The sequence below is a fragment of the Herpailurus yagouaroundi genome, unplaced genomic scaffold (genome assembly GCF_014898765.1).
Source record: "Herpailurus yagouaroundi ecotype Mexico unplaced genomic scaffold, PumYag 207, whole genome shotgun sequence".
In the NCBI taxonomy this organism is placed as follows: domain Eukaryota; kingdom Metazoa; phylum Chordata; class Mammalia; order Carnivora; family Felidae; genus Herpailurus; species Herpailurus yagouaroundi.
Window position 1 is genome coordinate 4,617,736 of NW_024412438.1, and position 20,870 is coordinate 4,638,605.

Below are 20,870 nucleotides of genomic sequence, written 5' to 3' on the forward strand. Positions count from 1 at the left end.
GTCTCATTTAAGGGAGGAGGCAGCCGAGAGTGCGGCCGTGCCGCGTTCTTCGTAGCGCACCTTTGTTCGTGTTTGTTAAGTGAATGAGCAAGCGCGTGTCCAAGTTAGAAGAGCTGCTCCGGCGCGTCCGGGAGGCAGGAGGTCGGGGCAGCCTCAGGGAGATGCATTTGGGTCTGCATTCTGCTGCTCTTCCTAGGTCTGCAGATGAAGAGCCCAGAAAAGAAGCGAAGGAAGTCAAATACTCAGGTGAATGGTGCTCGACGGTGGGGGTGACTCCTAGCTGCCACTCCAGTAGGCTGGGATGTAGCCTCTCAGTGCGGGGAGAAGAGAAAGTTTCCTTGATTCTGGTCCTGTCCTTCAACTTCCTAACGAGGGCGGGGCGGGGGGGTGGGGGGCGGTGGGCGAGGGCTGTGTGTGAGGCCACTTGACCAAGGATCTTATCTGTCAGGAAGAGTCATCTTTTTTCTAGCGCTTTGTGCTGTTAGTACTTTAGCAGCTTTGGGAGATGGGCACTGCCCCTATTTTACACATGAGGATCTGAGGCTTTAACAAGTCGAGTACTTGTTCGAGCGTCTCCAGATTATTTGGAGTCAGAGCTAGGATTCCAGTGCGGTTCTGTCTGCTTTTTCCACCTCCTGCTTCCGTTACGTTCTGAGGTTTGTCTTGACTTGGGATCCGAGCTGGCCTTTACCAGCCTCCAGAACAAGTCCTGCATTTCTACGGCTCTGCTGGCTTCTAGCTGTGTGTTTCCTTCTGTGATCCTTTCTTCGTCCTCTGTTCCCCACTAGGGCCCTGCATACTCACATCTGACGGAGTTTGCACCACCCCCGACTCCCATGGTGGATCACCTGGTTGCATCCAACCCTTTTGAGGATGACTTCGGAGCCCCTAAGGTGGGGGGCGCAGCCCCTCCGTTCCTTGGCAGTCCTGTCCCTTTTGGAGGCTTCCGCGTACAGGGGGGCATGGCAGGCCAGGTACCCCCAGGCTACGGCACTGGGGGTGGAGGGGGTCCCCAGCCTCTCCGTCGCCAGCCCCCTCCTTTCCCTCCCAATCCTATGGGCCCAGCTTTCAACATGCCCCCCCAGGGCCCTGGCTACGCACCTCCAGGCAACATGAACTTTCCTGGCCAACCCTTCAACCAGCCTCTGGGCCAAAACTTCAGCCCTCCTGGTGGGCAGATGATGCCAGGCCCGGTGGGAGGATTTGGCCCCATGATCTCACCCACCATGGGACAGCCTCCCAGAGGGGAGCTGGGCCCTCCTTCCCTCCCCCAACGCTTTGCCCAGCCAGGGGCACCTTTTGGCCCTTCTCCTCTCCAGAGACCTGGTCAGGGGCTCCCCAGCCTGCCCCCAAACACAAGTCCCTTCCCTGGTCCGGACCCTGGCTTTCCTGGCCCTGGTGGTGAGGATGGGGGAAAGCCCTTGAATCCCCCTGCTCCCACTGCTTTTCCCCCAGAGCCTCACTCAGGCTCCCCAGCTGCTGCTGTTAACGGGAACCAGCCCAGCTTCCCCCCAAACAGCAGTGGGCGGGGGGGGGGAACCCCAGATGCCAACAGCCTGGCGCCCCCCAGCAAAGCTGGCGGGGGGTCAGGGCCTCAGCCTCCCCCAGGCCTGGTGTACCCGTGTGGCGCCTGTCGCAGCGAGGTGAATGATGACCAGGACGCCATCCTGTGCGAGGCCTCCTGCCAGAAGTGGTTCCATCGCGAGTGCACAGGCATGACTGAGAGCGCGTACGGGCTGCTGACCACCGAGGCCTCCGCCGTCTGGGCTTGCGATCTCTGCCTCAAGACCAAGGAGATCCAGTCTGTGTACATCCGCGAGGGTGTGGGGCAGCTGGTGGCTGCTAACGATGGCTGACCCTGGCGAGGGTGAGGGTTCCCAAGTCTGGCTCTCGGTCCTCGTTGCCACTGGCTTCCTGTCCCCAGGGGGCAGAGACACGGTGGCTCCTGAGGGCAGGGAAGGACCTGAGGCGGGCAGGCAGAAGAGTCTGGATCGCTCGCTTTTCTGGAAAATTACCTGTACACGTTGAGATCTGCAGAGATCAGGAAACCAAAGCCCTACCAGCGTTGTGGTGGCTCCCATCTCTGAAGGCCTAGGGGTATGGCTGCAACAGAGAAGAGGCTGGAAGAAGATCCGGAGGGCAGGGGTCTCCTCTGTGCAGATGATGGACGCCCCGGCACCTGTGCCTAACACTCCTGTCCAGCCCTGCAGCGGCAGCCTTAGTTTTTGGAGTGAAGTGTTAAAAGGTTTCTGGCCAGAGGAGTCGGGGTCCCATCCCCGCGGTAGTGCTTTCATGGGCTTTAGGTAATAAATGGGGAATTTTCCCTTTTCTTACCCTCCCCTTGCCTCCTCCACGACGCACCCAAGCCTCACCCCCTCAGACAACCAAATAGCTTGGAGAGGCAGGAGAGCGCCCGGCTGGGGCAGTTTCTTGGTGATTTGGGGCTTCGAGACTGTGCGAAAGAGATGCTGTCCGGACCTGTGTCCCTCATACCAAAGCCACTGGCCCTTTCTCAGCCTCTCTCGGGCTTTTAATGACCATATTTTTGCCAAAAATTGGGATATGTGGTCTGACCGGAATATTTGAGGTTTGGACTGTCCTGGGACCTGGGACTCTGGTTGTACAGTGCTGGCCCGCGGGCGCCCCCGCCCTCGGTTTGTTGCACAGTAGTGTCGGCGCTGGTCTAGAGCTTCGGCACCTGTATCCCTCTGCCTCCCTGGCTTGACTGAAGGAAAGCTTGAAAAGGCATGGAGCCCTTATACCTCATCTCCTGACGAGGCTCCCTGGCCCAACCCCGTGGGGGAGGGAGGCCATGGGACCGTCATAGCCATGGCCCCCGAAGTGCAGTCCATAGCCTGGGTGTGTTCTACCTTTCTGTAGACCTTTTGGGGCCAGGTGATCTAGCAGTTCTCACTCCTCTCCGCCAGAGCCCCACACTGGGCTGTATGTGTCCATATACTGATTCGTAGGCGTTGCCTGCTGGATGTGGGTCCCGGGCCGGGCTCGTGCACACGGTCCTCGGCGGGGCGGGGAAGCAGGCACACATGTGGTCTGGCGAGGAGCTAGGGGTTGCCTGCACCCTACACACACACCCACACACCCACACCCACACCCCCACACCCACCCACCACCCTACACACACACACACACACACCACCCCACCCCCCGTGACTTTAGCATGTGAAGAACTCATTTGCCTGCACGGGTGGAGCCGGCCGCTTTCGAGGCCGTGGGAAGGGAGGGAGGGGCCTGGGCTTCCCTCCCCCGGTGTCCGGCCTCCCGCCCCCGGCTGTGTGTTGTGTTTGTGGTTCTGTGGCCCCTCTTTTATGTGTTGCTATTTTTGTGACGTCTCCCCCCCCCCCCCATTCCTCCGCCATCTCCGCCTTTTGTAAGTGGCTCCTGGGGAGGGGTCTGCTCAATCGCCCCCTCTACACTATTTGGAAGGAACTGGGGGTGGCAGAGATGTGGTGGTGGGGGTCTTTTGTACGGTTGGATTAATAAAATGACTTGAAAGTCCAGACGAGGACTCCTGGCTGTTTCAGCACACGAAGGTTGGAACGAAACTCTGCCACCGCCGGCGCGGATGCCTGAGGGGTGAGGATACCTACGTGCCCAGGGTTCGTGGAAGAGAGAATGGTGGAGATTCTGGCCCCTGAGGTGACCTTGGTACCAGGCGAGGAGCCGAGGGAGGCCTGTGTGCGCCACCCCTCCCCCTGCGTCCCTGGTGTGGGAAAGCAGTTCTTTTCTGGGCACATTCCTGGACCCGGCCTGGAGCCAGGGCCCCAGGGAGGCAAGTGCCGTTGGTGTTTCTGGGTTTAGTGCCTACTGCCCCTCCCCCAGTTGTGTGGGTTAGGGGTCAAGTAGAGCTCCAGGTCAAGTGCAGTGGGAAGGGGGCTGCCCCTGATCTAGCAGATTTCCCTTGGGCATGCTTTCCAGGTGTCCCCTTTAGAAAAGTAGCAGTGGCATCCTTAATCTGCACTGGCCCAGGGCGAGGAGAGCGGTGGGAGGGTTATTTCCAACCCACGGGATGCCATCTCCCTTCCCCCATCCTGCAGCTGTCCCTGTCTGTCCTGGGGTCGACCTGGCCCCTGAGGTCTCGGGAGGTACCACCCTTCGCTTTCAGTTTTGGGTCTTCCCCCTAGCAACTGTTTCTACACTGGGAAAGTAGGCGAGGTCACCGAAAACCCAGCTTGCGGGAAGCCCAGCCGACCGTGGGAGGAGAGCCCGGGGCCGGGGGCCCGGCAGGTCCCCCTCCCCTCCTCCGGCTCTCGATTCCAGCGCTGATTGGCCCAAAGTTTCCGCCCTCTCCGGGACGCTGGTTCTTCATTGGCCAGTCCCGGTCACGTGGGCCCCTCCTCTCCTGGGCTGGAAACCCGGGGAGGCCGCAACAAGTCGGGTGAGGACTGCGGGTACTGCTGGGTCAGGTGAGGCCCCGGCGGGGCAGGGGTCGCGCGGATCCCGTCACACGGGAGGGGCGTGGGCTGCCCCGGGGACCCGGGAGCTGCTGGTCCCTGCTGGGCCTGGAGAGGCGGCGTCCGGGACGGCCGTGTCCCGGACCGGCACTTGCTCCGGCGCCCCGGGCATGCTCTGGTGGCGCCGGGGTCCTTTGCTTCCGAGGTTTGGGGCAGCCACCCCTACAGGGCTTGAGTTGGGCCAGACTCGCCAGCTTGTGCAGGGGGGAGAGCTCCCCCTTTAGCTGTCCTCTAGGAACAGCAGAGTGTCTGACAAGCCCTAAGGTCCGTTTTTGTGGGGAGGGGTGGAGGTGGAGAGGTAGACCGGAACGAGATCTGAAACCCCACGGGGAGCGATGTAGGTTGGACCGAGAAGGGAACTTCCTAAAAAGGTAAAGCGATGCGGGCTGAGGAGAACGGGGCCATCTTTTGGAGTCTTGGATGCACTCTACGGACAGAGCAGTTGCAGAGTTTGGAACTCGGGGTGCAGGGGTTCCAGACTGTCTCCTGTTTGGGGCTCAGAAGTATTTGTCTTTGTTGACCCAAATGCCGGGGCTGGTTTCCATGGAGACAGTGAGTCTGACATCACCCCGGTTGCCATGGTTCCTGGTTCTGGAGGACCCGAGCAGGCTGTACACAGCCAGGGAGAAACAGAGACTTCAGCCCAAGCTGCTGCCACTTCCTTCCTGCCACCACCTGTTAACAGTCACGCGCAGCAACTGGGAATGGGGAGATGGTGACAGAAGGCGGCGGAAGGCCGGAGGGTGGCAGGCAGGCCTAACAGGGCTGGCTGTGTGGATGCCTTCAGAAGCTGGCCGGGGGGTCCCGTTGGATGTGGTGTGGGGGTCCTTGCAGCCATTCTCCTGTCTGCCTGTGGGTCGGCTGTGCGTGTCTAGGAGGCACAGGCCTCGGGGAAGACACCGTCAGCTGTCTGTCCCGGGCGTGGGTCTTGAAAGGCCACAGGAGTATCAGGACCCCTCGCAGGACTTGGCACCAGCTTAAATAGATGGGGGCCGCGCGGGGGTCCCTAAGCGTTTCTTCCCAAGCCTCACTTCCCTTCCTGGCGTTTCCTTACAGAGCCCTGCTCCTGTGCCCCCCGTTTGGCCCCTCTGTGAGTAGTCATGTGTCCTCCTCTGAAGGACCACAGCCCAAGACTCGGGGGGGGGGCGGTCAGCTCATCTTATCCTCCTGCCTTGTGCCAGGTCCCCCGTCACAGCTGCCCAGACTCAGGGGACAGTCTTGGCTGGAGTGACAGGACAGGTCTCCCGCTCCTTACCCCACTTTGTGTCAGGCTTCAGAAGCCGGCGTGACTTCCCACCCCCACCTGCCGAGTCAGAGGCCAGTAGCAGGGCGCAGGGCCGCAGCCCTGATTTTCGTCTGCACTTTGCAAACCGTAAGGTCTTGACAAACGATGGCTGTCTTTAAACCCTTTTCCCAGTTGCCTTGAGTTCGACGGGATGACACCGTGCAGATTACGTAGAAAGGAAACAGAACTTAGAATGGAGAGTCAGCGTGATGAGGAGGTTTACCAAGGGTGTGCTGAAACGCGTCTGGGCCATGTCAGGTGTTCTCAGGCCGGACTGCACAGGAGAGAGCCTTCCGGGGGTTTCCAAGAAGACCCATGCCTGGCGGTGGGGGGGGGGGGTTCGCCTGGGGGCTCAGTCAGTCAGTGGAGCCGTCCGACTTCGGCTCGGGTCATGATCTCACCGTCCGTGAGTTTGAGCCCCAAGTTGGGCTCTGTGTTGACAGCTCAGAGCCTGGAGCCTGCTTCGAATTCTGTATCTCCCTCTCTCTGCCCATCTGACACTCTTACCTGTCTCTCTCTCTCTCTCAAAAATAAATAAACATTAAAGAGAAAAATTAAAAAAACAAATAAACAACAACAACAAAAAAACCCCAAGACCCATACCTGGGTCTGACCCGAAATCAGTTGAATCAGAATCTGGGGCGGCCCCGGTGTGCAGCCAGCGTTGAGAACCCCTGACCAGCCTGTAGGAAGGATTTATGGTGGGCAGGACACTTCAGTGGGAAGGAGGCCATCCAGTCTCAGCTTCTGAGCCCCGGTGAGGGGCTTGGGGGGTGATTGTGGGGGAGCCTGGGTGGTTGTGCTCTTCCCTCCTCCCATTAGCTGTTCATCCCGGGCAGGTTAGCAGCCTTGATGCCTCCATTTCCCCTGGCTCTAACCTGGGGGCGCTGGCCTGGATACCCCCAGATCCTCTCCAGCTCCGTGCTTTGACCTTTCAAAGTCAGTTCAGTCTCCCAGGGACCACAGGTGAACTTCTCTGTGTGTGCTGACAGGTGTTGATCTGCAAGAGCCGATACTGCCCGGGAAAGTTCCAAGTGTCAGGGTTCGAAGGGTTGGTTCTGGAAGCCACTGCTCAGCCCCGGGAACCCAGCCAAGGCTGCTCTCTGCATCCTGCCTTTGCTGAAGGGAACCGGGGTCCTTAAGAGCACTTTTCTCCGCAGGTGGCAGCCACAGCCCCCTCGGGGACCCCAGCAACCATGGCTTCCTGCCCAGACTCTGACAACAGCTGGGTGCTTGCCGGCTCAGAGGTAGGACGCAGGCCTGGGAACCCTGTGGGAGAGAAGTTCCTGCGGGGCTGGGTTGCTTTTTGGGTCTGTCCCCTTGCTCGGTTCTGCTGGGCACCTGTGTCACCTCCTGCTGGCGGCCGAGAGGAGCTCCAGGGGCAGGAGGAAGGGGAGCAGGCCCCAGGAGTCAGGTGTGAGGATTGGCTCGGGCCCAAGCGGCGTCAGCTGCTGAGAGTAGGGGACCTGAGGCAATGCCAGGAAAGCCATCTGGGGGGAGACCGAGGAGGTGACGGGGTGAGGCGGGCACGTGTGTTAGTGTTGGAGCGGAGTGGGGCAGAGCCTGAGAAACCCCGCCGAGGCCTCATGGGCCCGGCCCAGGCACGCAGGCCTCCTCCTGGGTGGGGGAGTCACAGAAGGGCTGTGAGTTCGAGGGCCTCGGGACAGTCACTGCCTGTGGGTGGGGTGAACGAGGGAGTGTTTTGAAGGTCGGGCAGTGCGGCTGGCAGTGGGGGCAGGAAGCCAGTGGGCTCCTGTGCCCCCAAAGCCACCAAGAAGGGGGAGGGGGCCGGAGAAAGCTCGTCAAGGGCCCCGGGCCCCGTGACTTGGAGTGTTAGGACCGCCCGGGGGAGGGGTGTGAGGGTGGGAGCGAGGGCAGGACACAGGGCCTGGGGCCAGAGCCCCGGCCCAGAACGACTGTGGGGCCTTCCTCTCTGTCCCCCGCTGTAAGAGGGGGTTGTGATTCCTGGCTTAGAGGGGTGGCCGTGGTGAAACGAGTGGTTTGAAAACCGCACAGAAACGGACTGAGGCGCACAACGATCCTTGGAGGGCTTGCAGAAGCCCTGCTTGGGTGAGCGGGTGGCAGGCCTGCTGGGCAGGGGTGTGCAGGGAGGGCAGAGCTGGGGGGGGAGGGGGCGGGCCAAGCTGTCGGCTGCCAGCAGCTGCGTGTGGGGCAGTGGAAGAGGCCAGAAAAGGCTGGAAGATGCGAGTAAAGTGGGCGACCTGTCGAGTGGACGCCACAGGGAAACCCACGGGGAACATGATCGTGACCTTTAAGTGGCCAGGGGGCTCTGTTCTCTTGCCGGCCGCCCACCTCCCAGCCAGTCAGCAGCTTCCATTTGTGGGGAGGTGGGAGACCCCGGCTTTGGCTGGCTTCTTTGGGAGGGTGGGGGGCACCAGGTTCCTAGGTGATGGGGTGTCTTGGCCCAGCCGCACTTTTCCATTGGCCAGCAGCTGCCTCTGGAAGTCCCTCACGGTGGCAGGGCAGGGCGGGGAGGGGAGGTCAAGCGAGGTCAGGGAGGTCAGAGAGAAGAGCTGCCGCCCGCCGCCCTCCCCCACCTCGCGTTAGCTCACTATGGCACGTGTAGGTTTTTGTGAGATGTGGGTGGGGGTCCCCGGGCCGTGCGGCTGGCCCCAGGGACCCCAGCAGAGCACCCGTGCTCCTGGTTTGGAGCACCCCCTCCCCCAGGGCCTGCCCGTGGAGACCTTGGGCCCAGAATCCAGGACGGACCCAGAACCCGAGAAAGCTCCCCAGGCCCCTCGGAGCCACTTCGAGGCAGCTGCTGATGAACTAGCTGGGGCCGTGAATGGAGAAGGTAACGGGCCCTCCTGAGGGCGGATGCAGCCGCCTTCCTCTACGCTCTGGGGTCTCCTGCCCCTTCTAATCTGGTAGGGCCTGTGGGAGCCAGAGGGCTGTGTGGGAAGTTCATCTGGGGGACAGTGGTATGTTTCCTGGGCCTTTTCATCCACTGCAGAGACCCCCTTCCAGACTGAAAGTCCCCAGTGCGGTCCCTTTCTGCCAGAGAAGACCGAGGCCAAGGTGAGGACCTTCACCGGGTTGGGGAGGGCAACTGGAGAGGGGGAGGCCTGGAGCCGCTCGTGGCTGTGTCTGCTCAGGGTGTCCTGGAAGGTGACGGTTGTGCCACGAAGCCCCCCGGCCTGGGAGACATGGTGGTCCAGAGAGACTTGGAGGAGGCCCCTGTGGTGGCAGGCCCAGAAGACACACGAGACACGCAGGACCTCGAGGGTCACAGCCCCCCACAGAGCCTGCCTTCATCTCCCAACGCAGGTGAGAGCCTTTTGGTCTCCGTGTTTCCTCTCCTTCTGGAAGGAATGGGGGGCAGGGCGTTTGCCGCTGAGCACGGTTCTGGTCCAGGCCCCGGCACTTAGCAGCATAGTGCTCGCCTTGCCCTGTGTCAGTGAAACCTCACCACTACCCCCGAGGACTCGGGGAGGTCAAGTGACTTGACCGAGGTCACATAGCTGGTAAGCGGCAGGGCCTGGGTCTGCCTGACTCTTTCCCTTGTGCCACGAGGCCCCTTCTTTTCTCGCTTCTAGAGTCAACTCTTCTTCCCTGAGCGTCTTTCACGTGTCAGTTCTGTGCCCAGGAGGGGAGGGGGGTGGGCGGTGCATGGCCCGTGTGAGAGGCAGACTCGTCTGAACCAAATGCAAGTCAGACCAAGAGCGTGGGGAAAGGAGGGGGGAGGGGAGAGGAGGGGAGGGGAGGGGAGAGCTGTTCAGCCAGGGGACAGTTGAGGGAAGGGAGAGAGGGGCGGGAGCGGTCGGGGGAAGGTTCAGGTTGGAGGGCATCTTGAGAAGGAGCAGGCTGTTGGTCGTCAGCAGAGGCACGGGGCCGCCTGTCCCGCGCTGAGGAGCCTTTGGCCAAGGCTGTGGCCAAGGAGTGGGCGAGTCCTTCTCTGCTGAAGGACGGGGTGGAGGGAGAGGCCAAGACCTGGGCCGTTTAGGGCACGAGCGAGGTGCTCGCGGAAAGCTGCCGAAGAGAGGGTAGGCAGACACGAGGCAGGGGTGTGGGGGGAGGGCCTCGGGGGGAGGGCTCAGGTGGCCAGGTGGTAGCAGTGGGGTCGTTCCCCGAACCGGGGTCCGGGGGGGGTGCACCGGTGTGGAGGGTGGGGTACTGAGAGCTTGGTCCCCAGGTGACACTCAGGTAGGGTGGCTGGCAGATGGTCATCAGGCCCGGGGCTCTGGGCAGGCCAGGTCAGGATCTATGGACTGGGGGCTCGTCTACTCCAGAGGAAAGTCAGTGGTGCGGGTGACTGTGCGGGGAGATGGCCGGGCCCCACGGGACCCTCGCCTTTAGGACCGGGAAGAGCCAGGACGGACGGACTGAGAGGCAGAGCTGCCGAGGGAGCTGGGTGGGGGGCACGTGTGGAGGAGGGGGTGCTTTTAGGGAAGAGCTGCTCCCTGAGTTTGCAGATAGAAGGACCGCCCTTCCCCCCCCCCCCCCCACCATAGGCCTGGCATCTGAAGACCGCCCAGGTGGACGGGGGCAGGGTCCCTCACTATGTCTCTCTGTGCGGTCGCCTCACTGCCTGGTGCCACTGCTTCTCCAGCCTGGCCCGTGGAGGAGGCCCGCCGCTCCAGCAGTGAGGACGACACAGACGCAGACGTGGAGGCGGAGGGGCTGCGGAGGCGGCGGGGCCGGGAGCCCAGCGCCCCCCGGCCCGTGGCGGCCCTGCGCGTGGAGGGCCAGGCCCGTGGCGAGGGTGCGGGCGGGGAGCCGGGCCTCTCCCCCAACATGTGTCTCCTTGGGGCCCTGGTTCTGCTGGGCCTGGGAATCCTGCTCTTCTGCGGTGAGCGCTACCTCCCTGCCGCGGCCTGCTCCCTGTCTCCGCGACCCCTCCTGCCCCTCTCCTCCACTCTGGCCTCACCGAGCCCCTCTGTCTCCATCCTCAGGCGGCCTCTCGGAGTTTGACAGCGGTGAGTGGGGCGGGGCCCTGGCTCGTCCCTGCCCAGCCTCAGGGAGGCCACTGGCGGTTTCCCGAGTCAGAAGTAGGGCCCCTGGGCTGTGCATTCATTGCTCAGTCACTGACCTTCTCAGCTGTTCAGGGCGACTCTCGGCCCTCTCCTGCTGGACTTCTCAGCCGTAGGGTAGGCCCAGGGCGGGCGGGTGACCGTGTGCGTGCAGGGGTGAGGGAGCGGGCCAGTTTTGGGACTTTGGTTTCCCACAGGGCCCACGGAGGAAGCACAGCCGCAGGCCTTCCCAGACACCGGCTCGGATGCGGAGGTGCTGGATGGCGTGGGAGGCGCGGGGACCGTCTGGGAGACTCGGGGCAGCCTGGCTGTGGGGCGGGAGGGGTCACTGGCTCCTGTGCCCTTAGGATGGACTGGGGCAGCCGCTGCAGGCCTCAGCACCCCCCGACAGGGTGCCCAGCCTGCAGAGCATGGCCCTCCTGCTGGACAAGCTGGCCAAGGAGAACCAGGACATTCGGCTGCTTCAGGCCCAGCTCCAGGTGGGCACACGCAGGGGTGAGGGGAGGGGTGGGAGGGGTGTGTGTCCTACAAGTTGCCTCTGCTCGCCTCCCGCCACCATCTCCTCTGTCCACTGGAGTCAGGCTTTCTTCCTGGTTCTCTGCTCACACCCTGCGGCCACGGCCCAGGCCCGGCTGGCGTCCCGGCCGGCGTCCCCGCCGGCGCCCCCGCTGCCTGAGGCCACCCTGACTGATGGGTGCAGTCTTCCCCGGGGGCCTGTGTGAACAGGGATGGGAAGGACTGCCGAGGCTCAATTAATGTCTCTTCTGGGTGTGGGAGGCAGAAAGGGCCGCGAGAGCTGCGTCTGGTCAATCTCAGGCGGATCGGAGTGTGTCCTTATAGGAGGACGTGGAAGCTGAGGTCTGTGACGGAATTTGGGGTCACGGGCTCGGTGCAGGTTGTGGACGGCGAGGAGGTTGAGAACCAAACTCTCTGAGCGTCCCAGGCCACGTCCTGCCGACTCCCATGGGCGGAAGCGGGGCGGGAGGCCCCGGGCCCGTCCTGACCCTCCTGTGGCACCCTCCACCACAGGCCCAGAAGGAGGAGCTTCAGAGCCTGGTGCGCCAGCCCCGAGAGCTGGAAGAGGAGAACGCACGGCTGCGGGGGGCCCTGCGGCGGGGCGAGGCCGCCCAGCGCACCCTGGAGTCCGAGCTGCAGCGGCTGCGGGCCGGCTGCGTGCGGGGCCCAGACGGGGTGTGCATCCCCTGGAGCGGAGGCTCTCTGGGCAGCGGGGTCTCCGGGGAGTGGGAGCCGGGCCCTGGCCTCCCTGAGCAGCAGGAACGGCTGGAGGCGGAGGCCCAGGCATTAAGGCGCGAGTTGGAGAGGCAGCGGCGGCTGCTGGGGGCGGTGCGGCAGGACCTGGAGCAGAGCTTGAGCGCTGCGGGCCGAGGGGACCTGGCCGAGCTGGGCCGCAGACTGGCCCAGAAGCTGCAGGGCCTGGAGAAGTGGGGCCAGCACCCCGGGGTCGGTGCCAACGCCTCAGAGGCCGGGCACCGGGAGCCCCGCTTCCAGAGTCCCAGGGAGTGGAGTGGAAAGGAGAAGCGGCGGGGTGGGCAGGGGGACCGGAGCGCTGAGCCCCGGAGGCACAAGAAGGAGGGGTCTGGTCGGGAGAGAAAGAACTGGGGGGGTGAGGGCCGGGAGATGGCAGAGGGCTGGGGGGAGGGCAAGCCGCAGGGGGCGGAGTGGGGCAGCAGGAAGGACGCCAGGCGGCAGGGCCCCGAGGAGCCCCCTAGGAGGAGCGGGAGCCCTCACCCCCCCGGGGGGCAGCAGCACCCTCAGCGGGAGGAGGGCGCTAGCGACGGGCGAGGCCACCCGGCACGGGCACCGGCACCGTGGGCCGAGCTGTTGAGGCGCAAGTACCGGGCCCCACAGGGCTGCTCAGGCGTGCGCGAGTGTGCCCGGCAGGAGGGCCTGGCCTTCGGGGCAGAGCTGGCCCCGGTGCGGCGACAGGAGCTGGCCTCTGTGCTGACCACTTACCTGGCGCGGCTGCCCTGGGCTGGGCAGCTGACCCAGGAGCTGCCGCTCTCGCCCGCTTACTTTGGGGAGGATGGCATCTTCCGCCATGACCGCCTCCGCTTCCGGGACTTTGTGGATGCCTTGGAGGACAGCCTGGAGGAGGTGGCGGTGAGACAGACGGGTGACGACGATGAGGTGGATGACTTTGAGGGCTTCATCTTCAGCCACTTCTTTGGAGACAAAGCACTGAAGAAGAGGTGGGCAGCTGTGGGCGGGGGACGCGGGGTTGGGGTGAGGGAGCACAGGCCCCGAGTCCCAGTCTTGAGTTTGAGCCACTTGTAATCCATGGCGGGTTCCTCTTCGAGCAGCATCCAGATGCGCTCCGGTCTTCCCTTGAGGTCAGGAGGCCGCCTGTGCTCGCCCCACGGTGGTCCCGGGAGCCCCCTCGGGCTGGGGGGACCTTTCCTCCGGAGTACTTGTGTCCAGCGTGTACCTGCAGTGCCGAGGAGGCTTCCTGCCTCACTGGCCAGGGACCTCACACTGGGAGGGTGGGTCCGTCCCCCCCTGACTTAGCGGGGATAGGTCCCCGCTGCTACAGGAGCCTCTTCTCACCATGCGGCGTGGTCCTGAAGGCCTCTTCCTGCCCCCACCTGGTCTCCCCACAGGTCAGGGAAGAAGGACAGACACTTCCGGAGCCGGAGCCCGGGGAGGGGCTGAGGCCCGGGGTCCCCTGACCCCGGGGACTGTTGAACTGTCGTCTTCTCCGGCTCCCTAGGAGAGTCACCCGGCCTTGCACTGATGCCACTGTTGCCAAGAAAAGGCTTTAGCTGGACCTGTCTTGCTGTTTATGCAAATATATGCAAACGCTTGGGGGCCAGCGGGCGGGGGGGGGGGGCCCCGGGGGGGGGGCAGGAATCTGATTCTGCAGCCAGAGAGCGTCTGTGCATGTGCCCCCAGAGGGGCCCCTTGGCTGCACACACTGGCCTGTGCCCCCTGGGATGGAGGCCCAGCACGAGGGCTTTCCCTGGGGTTTTGTTACATTTGGAAGTGGCAGCCCCTAGGGACTGAAGTCTCCTTCTGCCTCCTCCCCGGCCCCACCTCATGGGAACTGAAGACTCAGCCCCAGGAAACGCTGTTGGGGCTGTGCTGTCGGCTGGGGGCTCCGTCGCTGGGCTGGTGTGTAAGCACAGGGGACCCCACACCCACCTTGTCCCCACCTCATCCTCCCCACCCGCCTCCGGCGCTCAGGGCTGGAGCTCACAGCTGCTGAGGGCCATGGGTTCCCGAGGGTGAGCCTTGGGCCCCCGTCCCGGCCAAGAGATCTCGGCAGGTTAATTTCTGGGAGCCTTGGGTTTCTGATCCTCAAACAAAGGGACTGGGGGGCTGGGGAGAGATTACATAAAGCGATGTAAGCAAAATGCCTGTTCTGTATTTGGCTCTCAAAAGCTGTCGCCCGCCAGAGGGTGTGAGGAGGGGGCAGAGGACCCCCACCGGGCTCTGGGCTGGGGAGGTGGGAAGCCACTAGGTGGCGCCCCAGCTCCACGTTTGCTGCCGACCTCGCCTCCCGCACCGATTAGGGCCCCAGACCCAGACCCACCCGGCCAGGTGAGGTGAGGGCCTGCGCTCACCCAAGACCCAGAGTCCGCTGGGCCACTTACTGCCCGGAAGTCCCTCCTGACCGGGCTCCTCGACTGGCCTGCACGTCCCGTGCGAGTGTAGGGACGGAATGGCGCAGTGTGACTTCAGGAAGGGGAGAGCGCCCGCCGGCTCCAGAAGGGGCTGTGGTGGGCTGCGGGGGCTCAGGAGGGACCGCTGGCTGTCGGAGGACTGTGAGCCAATGGGCTCCTGCGGGCCTCTGGCTGGGGGCTGAACCAGGAGCACAGGGTATGTGTGAGGAGGCGCCCCCTCTGTGGACTGTCGTCCCCTCCATGGACCCTCACCCCCCGCCCCCCCCGTGGACCCTCGTCGCCTCCACGGACTGTCGTCCCCTCTGGACCCTCATCCCCTCTGCGGACTGTCGTCCCCTCCATGGACCCTCGCCTCCTCCGTGGGCCCTCATCCCCTCCACAGACCCTCATCCCCTCTGGACCCTCATCCCCTCTGTGGACTGTTGTCCCCTCCACGGGCCCTCGTCCCCTCCGCAGACCGTCGTCCCCTCTTGAGGATGCCTTTTTATCCTGTTCACCTTTCTCACCGCTTGCAGGTGCTCAGAATTTATGCTGCGTGAACAGCTGACTGGTCAGCTTGAGTCTCCAGGGCAGGGGTTCAGGCTAGAAGGGAGGCCAGATTCCTCATCCGGGGAGGGGCCTGGCTTCAGGGGAGGGGGTACAGCCTGGCCTCCCTGGGTTCCCAGAGGTTGTGGGTGCTTGGGGCTTTTCAGGGTCTGAAAAGCATCACAAAGTCTGGGGGAGGCTGGGAAGGGTCCCCAAGCCCCCTGCCCCTCTTAGCCCCTCAGGGAGTAGGAGCGCTGAGCTGGGTCTGAGGTCTCCGAAGCCGCTGTGTCCCCTGTATCCGAGAGACCAAGAGAGCCAGGAGCCCCAGGGGTCTGTTGGGGACGGTCAGGACACCAGGGCCACTGCCCGGTGGCCACCCTGTGTCTGGGCTGGCCTAGGTAGGTGATCCTCACCCCCATCACAGGACACGAGGCCCCTCTCTCTGTCACCCTCGTGTACCCACAGCAGCTCTGGCTGGTACCCACAGGGGTGGGGGAACCTGGGAGCGAACCCACTGGCGTCTGCCCCCAGCCATGCGTGGCCCCCCAGGGTCTGGTCTGGACCCCTCCAGTTTAAGCTCTGGACCTTTCTGCCCTTTCCTCTGAGACCTTCCACCCCTCCCCCCCAGCTAAGAGCTCAGCCCCAGGGGCAAGGGGCAACTTGGGAGAATCACATGAGTCAGGGGCGCCCCCTTGGGCCTCCTGCTTCTTTTGGCCGGTCCCCAAACTCACTTCTCATCTGTCCCCTAGTCCGCCATCCCTGCCCCTCACCCCTGCCCAGGCTCCTCCACTGCCCTTTCCCCGCTGCCCTCAGCCCCGCCTTCCCTCGCTGGTGCCCCTGCCAGCCCTTACCGCCCCTGGAGTCCCCCTGCCTCCTCTCCCTACTGCTTCCCATCACCCATTCTGGAGGCAGAGATGTGGTCCTGGGTGAGCTTGGGGCCGGCACCCCCCGCTCCCCAGAAGCTCCTTGAAGGTAGGTCAGGGGGGTGTGTTCCTCCCAAGACGCTCTCCCAGCCGCCTCTGCCAGGCCAGCTGTTGCCTGAGGGACCTCCCGGGGCCACCCTGATGCAGGGGTGCCCGGGGCCCTCACCTGCACGTGCTTACGGGGGGGCTGGTAGGGGAGCTGCAGGGCGGGGCCGGGCTGCCTAGCCCTGAACCCCGACGACAGCAGCCCCCTCCCTTCCCATTTTACCGCTGAGATAACCTGCCTGCTGGGCAGCTTCCGGCCTCAGCTTCCAGAAGAGGCCCCACCCCGCTCAGCCCCTCCTCTTCATTCTGGGCCCGATGGAGGCTCCGCCCAGGTCTCCTCTAACCAGACCTTTGGTCTGAGCAAGCTAAGATGGGGGAAACCAGTCTCGGGTCCCCGCCGGCTCCCACCTGCGGGCCTCAGGCCGGGCGCCCCCTTGCTTTCAGGGTGAGCTTCCCCATCGGTACAGTGGACACCGAGAGCATCTTCCCAAACCGCCTGGCAGGAGCTGGCAGGGGCGGGGGAGGGGTGCCAGCTTGCATCTCACTCTGCCGCGTGCTGTGCAGACCCCAGTGCTGCCCGCACCGCCCCCCCCCTCCCCCGCCCCTGCAAGCAGCTGGATGGATTTAACAGGCAGAATTCTCTCTTCACGCTGCCAGGGAGGAGTCAGCAGGGCGTGAAGAGGAGGGAAGGCTGGCCTCTGACCTGGACTTTGAAGGACAGTAGGATTTGCCATGAGGGTAGAGGTGAGGCCCGGGGAGGGGGAATAGCCTTGGGGCCAGATGGTTAAGTTCATGCTCACCGTTCTCTCACAGGCCCACCTGCAAGTCTAAGGAGGGGCTTTGCCACGGGCAGTGGAGGCTGGGCGCCTGTACTAGGGCCGGTAGGCCTGGGCGCTGTGCAGCGGGCGGCCAGGATGTGACATCGGGGTAGTTTCAAGGTGTCAGCCAACAGCCTGGGAGAGAGGCAACGTGGCCGGAGTAGCGAGTTCGAGTGGCCCAGGCCTGGATGGGACAAGGCCAGGGGAAAGCGGGCGGTCGAGGACATGCTGGGTTTCCCAGCCCTGGCACAGGTGGTTGAGCAGTTCCCCCGCCCCCCTGCAGTGCTGGTAGAGGAGGAGGGGCAGGGCTGGTCTTGTCAGGGTGGGGGGGGTGGGGTGGAGAGGGGAAGGCAGCTGGGCTTGATTTTGCCAGATATGGGGGGGCAGCCAGCCTCCCAGCAGGTCCCTCACTGCTCCCCCGCTGTGCGTCCCCTCTCCCCACCCCCCCAAGTCAGGGCCCCCTTGGAGAAGTTCCAACCAGTGTCAGACTCTTAACCTTACTGAGCCTGAAGGGTGGGGGGAATGGCCCGCAGGGGGAGTGACCTGTCTGCTGAGGGTCAGAGGGACAGGTTGCCAGGCTGGGGCAGGGAAGGCAGAAACTTAAGCCGTGCACCGTGGAGAGGAAGGATTAGCCCCCTTTGCAACGTCAGTCACCCACAGACCAAACAGACCCGCCACGCCGGCTCATCCGGAACGTGGCCTCCGGCCCTTGCAGAAACCCCACGTGGCGTGAGGCCTGCCCAGAGACCGGCGCCCCTTACCCGCCTGGGCCACAGACTTTTTGGCTCTCCCATCTCACGGACAAGCAGACGTTAGAGAGGGTAAGACCGTCAGTACCCTCTTACAGACAAGTAAGAGAGAGAGAGAGAGAGAGACAGAGAGGAGGTGGCTTGCCTATGGTCCTGTCACAGCTGGACGGCGACCAAGACCATCCGCGGGCACTGTCCACCTTCCCCAGGAGGCCCCAGGCCGGGAAGCCCGAGCTCCCACCCAGCCACGTGGGTACCTGGCCCTGTGGCACTTCCTCTCTGGCCACCGCGGCCCCTTATGCGCCCCAGCTTGTGGGCAGGAGGAGGCTGGCTCCAGAGGGGCCCTTCACAGGCATGAAGCCAGCCTCTGGTTCAGAGTGAGAAGCGAGGCCCAGAAAGAGAAATGACTTGTCTGGGGTCACGAAGCTTGCTAGAGGCGGGTTGGGGCTGGAGCCCTTGGCTGTCAACCCCTAAGCGTCCCCTGTTCCCCCCCCCCCCCCCGCCCCCGCCCCCTCCACTCCTCAAGCTTGTAAGGCAAGGTCTGGGGGAACCGGTTCTTCCTCCCTCTGCCCTTGAGCTTTGAAGTCACCCATGGGTGGCTCGTGCTGGTGCTGTAGGGACGTCTGGTGTCCCCTCCGCCACTCGGAGGAGCAGGAGCGGCAGCCAGACAGACAGGAGGCTGCCCGTGGAGGACTGCAGCGGGGCGGAGGCGGGGGGTACCCGCCCCGGGACCGGAACGATGGGGTGTGGGGTTCCGAGGCTCGGCCTTGAGGGTGCCTGCAAACGCCCTCGGAGCCTCCAGAGCAAAGGCCTGGCCTCCAGACTCTCCCCCAAAGAGCCATCCATTTGCTCATTCATTTATTTATCGTGGCTCATGCAGTGCTTCCCCAGGCCTGGCCCCGCTGGCGCCACCAGACCTGCCTTCTGGCAGCCTGGGGAGGGACACAGGTGAGGACCTACACTGCAGGCCGAGGCGGGGCTGGGGGGGGAGGATCCCGGAGGTCCCCCTGGCTGCCACGCAGAGCCAGCTTGGCCACTTCTAGCTCCTGGTTTGGAGCCGAGTCTGTCCATCTCATTTTGAGAGTAAATGCCAGCGTCTGTCTCGAAGATAGTGAAAACCGGTGACATGAATGAAAGCAACACATCGCTCTTCAACGGCTGAAGTGGGGCCAGTCCCCAGCTCCAAAGCTGGCATTCAGTACATGATAATCTCACAGAACAAAAAGATTTTTCTAAATCCTGAATCTTTATTTAAAAAAAAAAAAAGCTTTGTTTAAGGGCGCCCAGCTGGGTCGGTGGAGCCCACGACTCCTGGTCTCTGGCTCATGAGGTCAAGCCCCCCACGGGTATAGGGCTTGCTTAAGCAAAAATCACGTTTGTTCTTGCGTCGTATTCCAGATTGAGCCGCGGCCACCATCCATGGGCAGACTAGCTGACTTTTTAGAGCTTGTTTCTTTTGAACATCGGAGGGTCCCTGCTTTGCCCGGCGTTCTGGGTGAGATCAGCCGGGAGCTGGAGTTGGAGGTGCCGACAGACTCTGCTACGTGCTCTCTGAACGCTGCAGCCGCAAGAGCAAAGGTCACACACTTGCCTCACAGCGACGGAGATAATCCAGAGACCGAGGACTGAGCAGGGGAATCCAACTTTCTGTTGGTCTTTTGGGAGGGTACACTGTCCAGCGAGAGGTTCGACGCCTCCCGCCTCCAGGGATGTCGGCGTGTGGCGTTTCTTAAAGCCGGAGAACTTACAAACTCAGAGCTGGCCGGTGCCTTGTCCTTCCTCTGGGTTCACCCTTACTGAGCACTTAGCAACTTAGGAAAGGCGGGTCACGGAGGGGACGGGTCGTAAGTCTCTGACCGTCCACCTGTGTGTTTAGAAGCGTTTTGCCCCTTCTCTCCGGAGTGATCCCGGGGGGTAATCTATTTACTAGATATCTGGGCAAGTGTCTCGATCATAATGAGCCTCATCATAATTGCGACACTTCGGGGCGCCCGGGAGGCTCAGCCGGTTAAGCGTCCAACTCTTGGTTTCGGCTCAGGTCATGATCTCAGGGTTTCGTGGGTTCGAGCCCCACGTCAGGCTCTGCACTGGAGGCACGGATATTGCTTGGGATTCTCTCTCTCTCTCTGCCCCTCCCCTGCTCACACTGTCTCTCTCTCAAAATAAATACACTTGAAAAAATTTAATAATCGCGCCACTTAAAGTTGCCTCATCTTTCAGTAGGGATAGTAGTGTTTATGTCACATGATTGAGGAAATAAATGTCTGGCACGTAGTAAACGCTCAGGAAATAGTAACTCTTACCTATGGGGGGGGGGATGTGGGAGTAAGTGGTAAGCGTAGTGTGAGGTGAGCGTGAGGTATGTCAGGAGCATAGGAAGCAGGGATCCAAGGCAGAGGGGTGGGGAGGCGGGGAGGAGGCGTCACAGGCTAAGTGCTGAAGTACAACTCAGAGTCTGCTCCCCAGAAAGACAGCCGGAAGGGTATTTCAGGCAGGGGGAACCACGCGATGGTGCCACTTAGAGCCACTTACAGCTTCTATCAGAGCATCAGGCGGATGTTAATTTATGTCTGTTCCCCTCTCCAGTTTGGGGATGAAATTTCTCACGCTCTATTTTAAAGCTGCTTTATCGTTGCCGGTCCCTCAGGGGAACAAATGCTCTTTGAGCAGGCTCTGGTTCGCTCACTGTCCCAGCTCAAGTGGTACCTGGTGCGTCTCAGGCATTTACAGACATTGAATGAACGAACGCGTGAACGAATGAACGGACTTCTCTCCCTCAGCTCCCAAGGACTCAGACTGCCTCTCTTCTCTTCCTCTTTGGCCCTCCTTCCGCCCCACGCTCTGCCTCACCTGCCCCGCTGCACGGCCCCCCCGAGGCCACGGTCATCGAGCACAGAAGGCCCCTGTCACAGGCGCTGGTGCAGGACGGCGCTGGGTCAGCTGCACAACGGCCACAGGAAGAGGAGCCAGAAGCGGAAGGGTAACCGGTGGTGCCACTGAGCCTCGGTGGCATCTATGGGGCAGGCTGGCCTCGCAGGGGTGGACCGTGGTGCCGATCAGGGCTCCCCCCCCCCCCCCCGGGCGGTGCCCGCCTCCTCCCTCCCTCCCTCCTCTGGGCTCCGCAGGAGTGTAGGCCCTGGTCCCCTGCGGGCTCAAACTGTTCTGGGTTTGGTGACACCGCGAGCGGGCTTCCTCCAATAGGCCTGGACTTGACTTCCGAGCCGTCTTCTGGGTCAGTGAAGCAAACCTCTCTTTATTTTTATTTTTTTGTTATTTACTTACTTTGTGTGAGAGAATGTGTGAGCAGAGGGAGGCGCAGAGAAGAGAGAGAGAGAGAGAGAGAGAGAGAGAGAGAATCCCAAGCAGGCTCCACATTGTCAGCACAGAGCCGGACGTGGGGCTCAATCCCATGAACCATGAC

At 62.9% G+C, this 20,870-nt stretch overlaps 2 protein-coding genes and 1 long non-coding RNA gene across 8 annotated transcripts; all 3 read left to right on the forward strand.

The window, feature by feature from the left end:
• The first annotated feature begins 42 nt into the window (after positions 1–42).
• PYGO2 (pygopus family PHD finger 2) lies at positions 43–3,518 on the forward strand. The gene is made up of 2 exons (XM_040452769.1): positions 43–246; positions 789–3,518. Exons 1-2 carry the CDS (start codon positions 205–207, stop codon positions 1,854–1,856), a joined length of 1,110 nt encoding a protein of 369 aa, XP_040308703.1. The 5' UTR covers positions 43–204; the 3' UTR covers positions 1,857–3,518.
• Positions 3,519–4,323: 805 nt separating this feature from the next.
• Positions 4,324–14,119, forward strand: PBXIP1 (PBX homeobox interacting protein 1). Of its 6 annotated transcripts, none has more exons than XM_040452763.1 (11): positions 4,324–4,424; positions 6,918–7,004; positions 8,431–8,572; positions 8,732–8,796; positions 8,874–9,045; positions 10,328–10,567; positions 10,671–10,694; positions 10,946–11,001; positions 11,096–11,227; positions 11,778–12,958; positions 13,367–14,119. In XM_040452763.1, the coding sequence occupies exons 2-11, from the start codon at positions 6,954–6,956 to the stop codon at positions 13,416–13,418; spliced, it is 2,115 nt and encodes a 704-aa protein (XP_040308697.1). In that variant the 5' UTR covers positions 4,324–4,424; positions 6,918–6,953; the 3' UTR covers positions 13,419–14,119. The 6 variants fall into 6 exon arrangements, with proteins under 6 accessions (XP_040308697.1, XP_040308700.1, XP_040308702.1 ...); XM_040452766.1 differs by having other exon boundaries at positions 8,446–8,572; XM_040452768.1 differs by having other exon boundaries at positions 4,363–4,396; positions 8,446–8,572.
• Positions 14,120–17,103: 2,984 nt separating this feature from the next.
• On the forward strand, positions 17,104–19,403 carry LOC121015659 (uncharacterized). The gene is made up of 2 exons (XR_005783917.1): positions 17,104–17,521; positions 18,848–19,403. It is a non-coding gene; the product is annotated as an uncharacterized LOC121015659 (long non-coding RNA).
• The last annotated feature ends 1,467 nt before the right edge of the window (positions 19,404–20,870 follow it).